At 34.8% G+C, this 11,278-nt stretch overlaps 2 protein-coding genes across 2 annotated transcripts; both read right to left on the bottom strand.

Annotated features, from left to right (window-relative positions):
* Positions 1-3,899: 3,899 nt before the first annotated feature.
* LOC128194753 (uncharacterized) lies at positions 3,900-5,578 on the bottom strand. The gene is made up of 2 exons (XM_052870783.1): positions 5,564-5,578; positions 3,900-4,590 (listed from the first exon to the last, which is right to left on the bottom strand). Exons 1-2 carry the CDS (start codon positions 5,576-5,578, stop codon positions 3,937-3,939), a joined length of 669 nt encoding a protein of 222 aa, XP_052726743.1. The 3' UTR covers positions 3,900-3,936.
* Positions 5,579-8,232: 2,654 nt separating this feature from the next.
* Positions 8,233-11,016, bottom strand: LOC108334491 (UDP-D-apiose/UDP-D-xylose synthase 2). Its single transcript, XM_017570363.2, has 9 exons — positions 10,503-11,016; positions 10,321-10,413; positions 10,115-10,222; positions 9,599-9,713; positions 9,380-9,513; positions 9,192-9,293; positions 8,963-9,055; positions 8,733-8,868; positions 8,233-8,632 (listed from the first exon to the last, which is right to left on the bottom strand). Exons 1-9 carry the CDS (start codon positions 10,770-10,772, stop codon positions 8,520-8,522), a joined length of 1,164 nt encoding a protein of 387 aa, XP_017425852.1. The 5' UTR covers positions 10,773-11,016; the 3' UTR covers positions 8,233-8,519.
* Between the last annotated feature and the right edge of the window lie 262 nt (positions 11,017-11,278).

The following is an 11,278-nucleotide window of genomic DNA, read 5'->3' as shown; positions in this document are numbered from 1 at the left end:
CATGAAGTGTGATGTGAGGTGGAAATTAGGTTTTGTCTTTTTATTTGTTTTTTCCTTCTTCGTTTTCTTTCTCTTTCTTTTTTTAATATAAAGTTTTGTTTGGTTATTCTTTTGGGGTTGTGCTCAACAACTTTGCCTCCTGCAGAATCATGCCAATCACAACACGCGTGGCTTCGATTTCCTTGTTACCTTAATAAGAGCGAGTGGTTTCCACGCGTCCTCGTTGGGTGAGTGGGATCCACTGTCGCACAATCAAACATGGGTAGCATCGTTTTTTTGGAATGGTAACATGGGTGTCATTGTTCATGGTTTGTTTGGTTCAACAGAATTAGGAAAGGAGAAATATTAAAATTATTAATAATAATAATAATAATAATAATTTAATAACAGGTCATGAAATAAATGAGTGATTGTAGAAATAACATTAGTTGTAGAAGAGAAAACCGAAGGAAAATTGAATTTCGTTGAAGTCAATACTTTACTTGTATATAAATTATATATTTCTTAGTAATAAAATTAATTATCAGGGCTGTATATAAGAATAAGATTACTTCTATATTAAAATATCGTTTTTTAAAATCCTTTATCAACCGGATAAGTGGAGAAAAAAATGACTTTTGCTTCTCTTATATATGAATCCAAAATTCTAAGTTAACAAAATGCTGATTTATTTCGTTAAAATTTGTTAGCTAAACTTTAAGTTGATTTGTTTAAGTGAAAGAAATCAAAATTAATAAATATTTGATTAATAATTACATTGAGATATTACATTTTTGAAATATGAAATTCTTATTATGATTTTATTTTTAAAATACATTTCAAATTATTAGAGAGTATATATTCTCAAATGGTTTTCGACTTTGATTCCCAAACAAGTATCACGATAATTACAATGATACTTTTAACCTCAAAGCTAAACACTACTTTTCGTAAATATAATTAATAGTTTAAAAATATAGTTTTTTTTGCAAAAGTAATAATGAACTTAAGTAGTATTTTTAGCCGATGTAAAATTGTGTTTTTTTTTATGTATATTTAATTTAAATATAAAAGGAGTGCGTAGTATAGCGATGATCATTCTTACATATAATGATGCTTCGTCATTAATGTTTTTTTTTTCAGTATGGCAGTTAAAACAATATCACTAGTTCAAGTAATCTTCAGGACCACTCATTCCAATTTCAATATTTTTAAATCTCACACTTCTTGCTAAGATCGTTTGAGAGCCTTTATTATTATCACGTTCCTTTATGTTAACTTCGTATTCGTTTTTATGATTTTTCTTACAAGAACACTATTAGTTTTTATTAAAAAGAGACTACTTTTCGTTTGTAATTTAGAAGAAAACACAATTCAAAATATTTTTTATAATGTAATATTTGTATGATAAATAATTCACATTTATAATATTCAATGAAAGCTAACCGCTACCTTAAATTTTGTGAAGTCACACCTCCTCCTTCTATCAATTGCAGGAAGAAGACAGGAATGGCCCTCAACTTGTTTTTAAAAAGGATTATCTAATTTCAATTTGGACAATTTAGAATGTAATTTCATATTTGAAAGTGTATTAAGAATTGTACAGGTGACAATGGATGGGTCATCAGATCGACATGCAAATTCACAAGAAAAAATATAAGATAAATTGAGTAGTTTAACTAATTGGTTCACTTAGACTAATTGTACATGACTTGTAACCAATGTGAGTCAATGTTGAATTATCCTACATTTGACCACTATAACCCAAATTACTTAAATTTCTAAAATATAGCAATTTTAGCACAACACTTTAACATTTTGTGTATTTCTTAACTTGTTTATTTATTTATTCTTCAATCTACTTAAAAATAACTCGTTTATTCGTATTCCGTCAATTCAAAAACAGTTTCTTCATTTACATTTTTTTTCCTTGTTTCAATGTACTTCAAAATTATTTATATTTTTGATAAGCTTATACTTAAAAGTTATAAATTATAAAATTATAAATATTATTTTTAAAAAAAATAAACCTATATAAATTACTATTTTTACTGATTTAATTAAATAAAAATAAAATTATCAAATTTGGCTCACAAACTTATAGACCAAACGTTATATTAGCTAGCATTGATTTTATCAAGCTTTTTACCAATCAGGATGAAACTATCCGCATTTTCATCCCTAACGGATTGTTCAATCTAGATCTTAATTGTAATTTTTGGATTGAACAATGTATTCATCTATTGCTTTTTTTGTTTTTTCAATAAGTGTTGTTTTCATGTCTGGGTTCAAACGTGAATTTTTCCGAACTCTCCATCCTCCGGAATCAGCACAGCCTCCTCCCTCCCAATCACATGTAGCATTGCATCAGCTTTTCCCTACACCCCCATATACTTCATCTCCATTCTCCATTACAAAAAAAAACACTACCATTCACAGACAAAAACTAATCAGGACAAGACTCAAGGACCAAAACCAATCCAGAAAGGGGGAGGAAGAGTGAGTGGCAGAGGAAGGAGGGAAACGCAGCGGCTCCACGCGAACCAAATAAAGGGAGCACGACCGCGAGTTGGTGTGCAGAATCTTTCGTCTCAGGATCGAGGCAGAGTGGCGGTGACCCGCTTCGCCAACGAAGGCTCTGGTCTGAGGGGAGGCACGCGACGGTGGTTGTTCGCATGGAGTTACTCTCGCGCGAGAGAAAGAAATCGAAAGAGAAAGGGGGTGGAGGTCGTGGCGGCGCAAAGACGAATATGACCACCGAAGACCACCGTGTGAGGAAATGAGATGAAGGTGCACAATTTGTTAAGGGTGTGTTCACTTCGGATATTGGAATTGAGGGAGAGTGACCCGAGAGAATTTGAAGATGAATGAATTGTTATTTATTTGAATAAATTTGGAGGTAAATAAGAGTGAGGTTGTAAGTAAATTTTATAAGAATTAATGTAGGATTTGATTAATGTGATAGATAAAAAGAATTTGTTTGATGGATAGAAATTGAAGATTATAAAAATGTTTCTAGTTATTAAAGAAATGTAAAATGATAATTGTTAATGTTATATTTAATTGTAAAAATATTTATATAAAATGATAATATTAATTATTAAAATTAATTTTAATATTATACAAAAAAAATTATTTTAGTTAAATGAATTTATTTTTAATTGTAATATTTTTGTAATATTATTTATTTATGATTTTATTTGTTATTGAAGTGAAATTAAATATTTTTAAAGAAAAAAATAATTAAACAAAGTTAGAATATTACATGAGATAACAGTGCTATCAGTGCATTTCGACACTTCATGGCCTGTACTTGTCGTTCAAGAATTGTACATAGTCTTCTTCTTTCAGTGATTCTCTTTTTCAATTTATGAATGATTTTAGAATCCATCTAATTTGCAGTTCATTGACAAAAAATATAATTACTATTTTTCATAACATATTTACTATAATAGTCATCCATATACACTACTTTATTCATAATATCCTAACTCACTTATCTTCGTTCTCTCAAGAGTAATTAATTTTTTTCCTTGTTCACGTTCAAGAACTTAATAAGATTAAAGGTAAAAAGGATAAAAACTTATGAAACACCTTCCAATTCTTATCATTTTTCCACTTTAATGCCCAAATCTTTTAATTGATATTCATGTTGTAATATTCCTATATAATAAATCATATTCATAATTCTATAAGCATCTAACTTTCTTTAACAAGGTGCACTTTAGAATGAATATTTATTATTTTTTTAACATTACTATAGCACACATGCAGATATAAAATAATAAAAAGACCTTGTAACAAGAACTTTGGCATACTACTGACCAAGTTATGGTTTCTTAATACAAACTAGTATTATACTAATAATAATAGTACAAAGTAACAACAAAGGTGATGAAACGACGACGTAGATTCAGCGACGTATGTGTCCTGTTTTCGTTCTTCCACGATAATCTATCAATTACTTGCTCTGTAACGGAGAAGAGAGTCAATCCTTTGCAGCCTCAACTGCTTCTTGAACTTGTTGATGAAATCATCAGCTTTCGCGTCCACCTCCTCGTCTTCTCTACACGATGTCGCTTCAACCCTCACCGTTTGTGGTCTCCGTCTCTCCACCTCCTCTTCCTCTTCATGTTCTATCGAGCCCCTTCTCTTGCTCGCCGATTTCCGCATCTCCGCCTTACCCGACCCGCCACTCGGATTATCTCCCTGTATGGACTCCGATCTATACAAACGCGACAAGTTTATGGATTGTAGCCGCTGCAAGAGCGAGGGACTCCGAACCAGTTTCGGTGTCCACCATCGAACATCGCGCCTGTAGCTTCGTCGAACATGGCACCTGTAGCTTCGTCCAACATGGCGTCTGCACCTCCACCACCAAGCTTCGAAAGAAATGCTCCAAAGGAACCGAATAAGAAGACGTTGTAACCGAATCCAGTATGAAACGCAACCCCAAACATAGAAGGAACCGAATACCAACGTTTGGAACCGAATACACCTTTCTTGTGCAGAATGAGAACAAAATAACCCCAACTGGGAACCGAATACGGGGTTCCATATAAACTCTTCACACTCTTGGAATCGAATACGAGTGGAGGGAACCGAATACACCTCCAACAAATTTCATTTCAGTCGCCACACTTATTCATCTTCTGCAGCTTCAAACTCCTCTTCATCTTTACTGTGTGAGGCTTCTCTCAACCAATGAAGCTTAGCAGCTCAAGAATCTTTGCTGAAGCACGTGCATACTCGTGAGTCCACAGTGAAAGGGTAAATTAGAGATTGCACCGTAAATCCCTCCAAATCTCTTCGTTCTTGCGGGTGATAAAAAATTGATACATCCCGCAAATCGCAGCAATTTCCTCACATTTCGTCTGAAGTGAACACAAATACGCGTAAACAGGTGATCTGCTGAAGTGAACACAGCATAAGAGAAAGTGGATGCGGCACGGAGAAGAAAGGGGAAGATGAGGGACAAAACGCAATTAGGATTTTTAATGCACTGAGGGGTAAAAGTGGATTTATGAAAGTTTGGGTGCAAGGAAAAAAATGGGAGGTGCAAGAAGAAATTGCCCAAGTTGAGGTGTGAGGATAGCAAAATCAAAAATGGAATAAGAGAGCCCTAATATGAAATGAAGGTAGGCAGATCTTATAGATGACCACAAATTGATTTTATTCTAAAAATTCTAAAACCACGTGTGAACAGATTTTCTAAAAAAATTTTAAGAGAAAAAGTAAGTAAAAAATTTCTTTATTAAATAAAATTAGTTTATACATTAAGTAAATAAAATTACAAAGAGAGTTATATGTAAACTAATTTTAATTTATAAAAAGGTTTCGTGTAAAAATATCCCAAAGCTTTAATGTGTTCCTTTCTATAGCATATACCATTCTTTCTCGTTTCTAAATTTAGTATCATACATTATGTCTACACTTAGTATTATAATAAGTTTCTATTTTCGTTCAGAATCTCAAATAGGTCCCCTTCTTTTTTGACGTCTCAATTGTGTCTTTATTTTTGTAAAACTGATGCAAATAAAGACTTTCCGTCAAATTAATCAAACGGCGTTAATGATTCTGTCACCTGGCATGCTGACATTGTAGTTTTAACATACGTGTCATTAAAAACGTGTGTCAATTCTTTTATTTTAAATTTTGAATTAAAAAATTAAGTAAACAGAGTGGAAATTTAACTAAAGAAAGGGCAAAGTTGAGAATTCGTATTCTACTTTCTGCTGAAAGCCCCATTCTCTCTGCAATTGTGAAATCAAAATGAAATTGGGGAAATTTGAATTTTAGGGCTCGTCACTCATCCACAAAATCCTTGTTATTCGATCGGAAGCGCGAGTGTTGGTGGGTGAAGAACATCGACTTGAAATAACTGTGCATGAGCAACTGGAAATATCGTTGTCTTTTCTCAGCCACCTTCATTTACTGTTACTCATGGATTCTCATATTTGGATTCTTCTATCGCCAAACTATTGGCACAAAATATGTTCAATGATGTTGATTCTGTTTCCCAGTTCAGGAGAGGATTAGAGGAAGCTACCAAGCTTCTTCCTTCTGGCCCTAAGCCTGTAACTGGTCTCCATTCAAACGGTGAAGAATAGAAAAATAATTTTGGAAATCGTGGGTAGTGAACAAATGTTATAGATCGGGTGTTTCTGAGTATGGAAAACCTGGGTAATGAACACAATTCCTTGTAGAGTGGAGCAGTGAAAGGTGAGGAGCGAGATGGAGGGAAGGATCGATCAAAGAAAAAAGGGAGGAAGAAGGAAACTATGGATTTGAAGAATCTTCTACTGATGTATGCCAATGACATTAGAGCTACCACCGAATTACTAACGCAAATTCAACAACACTCTTCTCCCTTTGGAGATGCATCGCAGAAGGTAGCTCACTACTTCGCCAATGGTCTTGATGCACGCTTGGTTGGGGCTGATTCTGGCGGTCATGAACAATTTTCTTTCCTGAACTCTGAGAGGATTACTTAGGGATGACAATTTTACTCACGGGCACGGGTATCCGCGGCGGGTAGTAACTATCCGCAGATATTTACTACCCGCGGGTAACGGGTAGCGGGTATTTTAATACCCGCTTCTAAACGGGTCGGGTACGGGTAGTATACTACTCGCCCCGCGGGTACCTGCTACCAGCGAAAAAAAAAATAATTTATATATTTTTTAATTAAATTAATTAAAAATAAAATAAATTATATTTTATTAGGTTAAATTTAATTAAAATTAAATTTTAATTTATATTTAATTTATATTATATATATTTTTTGTAATTTTTTTTAAATTTTATTTTAAATATGTATTAAATATATTTTTTTTTATTTTTTGCGGGTATCCGCGGGTACCCGCGGGTTTTAAAATACCCGCGGGTATTTTTGAAACGGGTAGCGGGTCAGGTAACGGGTATAATTTTATCCGGCAGGTCGGGTTGCGGGTAGGCACTACCCGTGCCCGACCCGACCCGTTGCCATCCTTAGGATTACTGCTGCAGAGTACCTGAAGGCATATCAAGTGTTTCTATCTTCCACCCCTTTCAAAAAGTTTACATATTTCTTTGCAAACACAATGATTATGGAAGCTGCTGCAAAATCAGAAATCGTCCATATCATTAATTTTGGCATCCTATATGGTTTCCAGTGGCCAATTCTTATAAAGTTTTTATCGAACAGAAAGGGTGGTCCTCCCAAGCTGAGGATCACAGGGATAAAGTTTCCCCAACCAGGATTTCGTCCCTATGAAAGGATTGAAGAGACGGGTCACCGTCTTGCTAACTATTGTAAGCGTTACAATGTTCCCTTTGAATATCATGCCGTAGTATCAAGGAACCCTAGACCTCAACTTCTCCCAATTCGATTTTGATTTTGATTTCGCAGAAGAGAATGGAGCTTTCAGCACTTACTTTTAATTGATTTCCCAATTTTTCCCTTACTTATATTATATTTCCACTATGTACACTTCATTTTTAATTAAAAAATAAAATAAATACAATTAAGACATGTTTTAATCGCCACATAATTTAAAATTACACTGTCAGCATGCCACGTAACACTCTCTTAACGAACGTTTGATCAATTTGACGGCAGACCTCTAATTGCTTCAATTTTACAAGAAAAAGACCCAATTGAGACACCGAAAAAAAGGGACCTATTTGAGATTCACGCTGAAAATAAAGACCTACCGAGTCATTAAACGTATTATATTTCTAAATCCTAGAGTTTTTCTTACTGCACCCTCATTATTACTAGCAGCACCTCATGTTATTAAAAAGACTAACATACCCTTACGCTCCCACTAGTATCATCCTTATCGTCATCTACATATCCATTCTTCACCATACCTGACAGGAAGAAGAATAAAAAAAAAAAACTAAAACTCAGTTTTGAAAAGCTCGATAATGTGAAATCTGTAATATATTTTTTGAAATGTATTATTTATGTTTTCAAAAGTTTATTGTGAAAAATTTATTTCGAAAAAAACTTTTCAAAAACATATGTGATAAGTTTCAAAAAATATTCTAAAAATTCTGCTTTAAAAATCATAGAAATATTTTCAGGGAATAGGAACAAACCACAATTATTTTAAGTTAACAAAACATAATTAATTTTGATAACATTAATTTAAAATATTAAAAGTAATTATGATTTTGATAACCACACACACAAATGCAGTGTATTCGAAAATTCTAAAATCAGTAAAATTACGTGGGTAGATCTAGAATTTATCAAAATATACGAGATAGTGCAACAAAAATATTCCATTGAATAAATTAATGACAATAAATTTAGGAAGTATATGATAAAATGTTACAGCTGAATATTCTTTCCTCTTATGTTTCCCAGTGTGAAAATCACATCCCAACAGCACATATTGTCTTGGATAAGTTCTCATCACTTCATAAATATGTAATAAACAATATGGGTATGGGCTACCCAAACCAAAACCAAGGGGAAAATTACTATGTATGTAAAAAATAATCACTATGGGCTGAACACTCTTCCAAAAGCACTTCATCACCATACCAGTTTAACTTGCCACGGGCTTTGCGATCACTTTCTTTATGGCTTCAGCGTATGTTCTGTGCTGATAGGTGAGAGTTGATTCAAGCAGGTCCCAAAGTGAGGTCTTAGGATTCCAGCCTGAAATAACAGTCATACACCATTACCACATAAAACATCTTATGTTAATGATGTCAGGTTTTTCCTAAAGAAGACACTAGAGTAGAACAAGGAAACATACCAAGTTGCCTATTAATTATGGTCATGTCAGGAATTCTCTTGTCGCTGTCATCATATCCCTCGCCATAAAATTCTTTGGAGCTCACATCAATAGTAGGCTTTTCCAGAGGAGCTTCTCCACTTACCTTTGAATAAACCTGAAGAATGGAAGGAAAATAACTATTTCATGTCCCCAAACACCATGTCAAAAATCTAATAGGGTCAATCAAACAGTCAAACTCCATGCTTAACCTGAGACATCATTTCCGCAAGCTGCCTAACTGTAACCTCGTTGTTTGGGTTACCCACATTAAAAATCTGTCCATTGGCCCTGGCAGGATTTTCCTGTTAACAAGTTATTGTTCACATTTAGTGGAACAATCATCCAACAAGAATAACAGTTTAAAGATGAACTTCTGCAATCAGATAATCTGCACTTAAAATCAAAAAGTCTCATCAAAGATTGGATATGGGAGCCTACAATCATCAGCAAGACAGCTTCAATAGCATCCTTAATATACACAAAGGTTCTCTGGGATTGGCCACCATCCACAAGCTTGAGGGGCTCACCACGGAGGAGATTCTGCAGAAAATATTTAGAACAGTGATTCAAAAATATTGAGCAGCAACATTCAATGTTAAAGAAAGTCCTAAATCTCATAAGCTCACATTGCTAAAGCATGCCAGAACCCGAGGAACACCCTCACTTGGTCCATCAATGCCGGGAATGAAATCCATTCTTGGTCCAATCCAATTAAAAGGCCTCACAATTGTGAATTCCAATCCATTTTCAGCGCCTTCACCTGTCAACAACACCATCTCAGTGAGAAAAATCAATTCATGAAAATTTTAAGTCTTTACACAAAGAGTAAATAGAAAAGAGCTTACCATAAATCAGCCTCTCAATCAACTGCTTAGCACAGGCATATGACCATCTCTGCTTTTCAATCGAACCAAAAATACAAGGAGACTCATCCTCCTTCAGCACGTAGTATGCAGGATCCTAACACCACAAGGAAATAACATAGATTATAACTCCACACATAACCCAAGAAAAAACACTCAAACCATTGCATTGCTGAAATGCTGCTAGACACTTTTTCCATAAATAATATCTACAATCCACAAACTAAAATCAAATTATAGACACCATGTCATCTAATTTACCCAAAAGGTAAGATTGAAAAATTGGTTTTAGTTTATGAAAGAAAAACTCAATAGATTCCACTAGTTTATCTAAACAGTGTGTAAACAACAGTAAAAAACACACAATGATAGATAAAACTATTCATTGAAAAGATCTACCATTGCCAAACAAGAAATCAATGATGCAGTGTAAATTTGAAACCATAGTCGGTTAAGCACGGATCTACAGTAGTACGTCCAAGGAAAGTGAAAGGTTACCTGACGAAGTGCACTATCTTTGGGGAGAAAGCTTCCAATCGTTTTCCCATACACTTCACAGGTAGAGAAGTGAATGAGACGCTTATTGTTTTCCGAACAGTACTTCACCTGAACCCAAAACTCCAATCCTCAATTCCAACTTCCACACCCACACACAGAGTGAGAGAGAGAGAGAGAGTAAAAAACAAAACAACAGTAGCACGCACCACAGGAAGCGCGTCGATGAAGTTGCTGTAAATGGTGTCGAGAGGGCGCGTGTTGTAATCCGCGGGAGTGCATATAGCAGCCAGGTTAATGGTCTGAAACAAAACAACCCAATTGTGTCTCAAACAGAAAAGTTTACGGAAACGAAAAAAGATTGCATTTTTATGAGGGAACAGAGTGAAACCAGATCTGCAATCTTGATGAGGCCCTCAAGTCGAGAATCGTGCTTGATATTGAGGCGGTGGAATTGGATGCGACCAGCCCAGGGGAGCGTGTCGGGTTCCAGAAGGTGTTTGATCTTGTCGTTATAAACATCCAAAGCAAAAACCTTGTGAGGGGTTTCGTTCATGAGCTTCTCGCAGAGGTGGGACCCGATGAAGCCACCTGCACCTATCATGCAGATGGTGATTGGTTTTATGGGGTTCCCGTCCAGATCCAATCGCGCCGAAGCCATTGCTCAAGCTGAATGTGAGTCTCTCTGAGAAGAGAAAATGATAGAAAGAGCTGGTAGCTGTGGTAATATATAGAGAAGATGAGTGTTTCTTCTATTCTGTCCCTTCCACAGTGCTGTGTGGTTTTGGTTACTGTCACTGTTAGCGATCGAGTGATGTTAGGGAGTTGCAAGCAAGGTATATATATAAAAACTCTGTTTTTTTTTTACATCATTAGTTTAAACAATTTCTGACATTTGTTAAGGATGCTTAGATAGGAATTTTCACGAGAAGACAATAATTTGTGTTGCATGAGATAAAACTTTGGATTGATCCAAATCACACTTTTGCATAGTATTCTGCCTTTGAAGTACAGCTAGCTATGATTCTTCCACCACTTTACACACGCTTATCTTACCCACTCACAGCACATACACACACTAAATCTAATAAGCAAAACCTGTTTCTAATAAACAAATAATTCAAATGTAATAAAAAATTCAAATATGCATTTTCCTATATTTTTAAT

Source organism: Vigna angularis, chromosome 11 (assembly GCF_016808095.1).
Source record: "Vigna angularis cultivar LongXiaoDou No.4 chromosome 11, ASM1680809v1, whole genome shotgun sequence".
NCBI lineage: Eukaryota > Viridiplantae > Streptophyta > Magnoliopsida > Fabales > Fabaceae > Vigna > Vigna angularis.
This window is presented reverse-complemented; position numbering and strand designations above follow the sequence as displayed.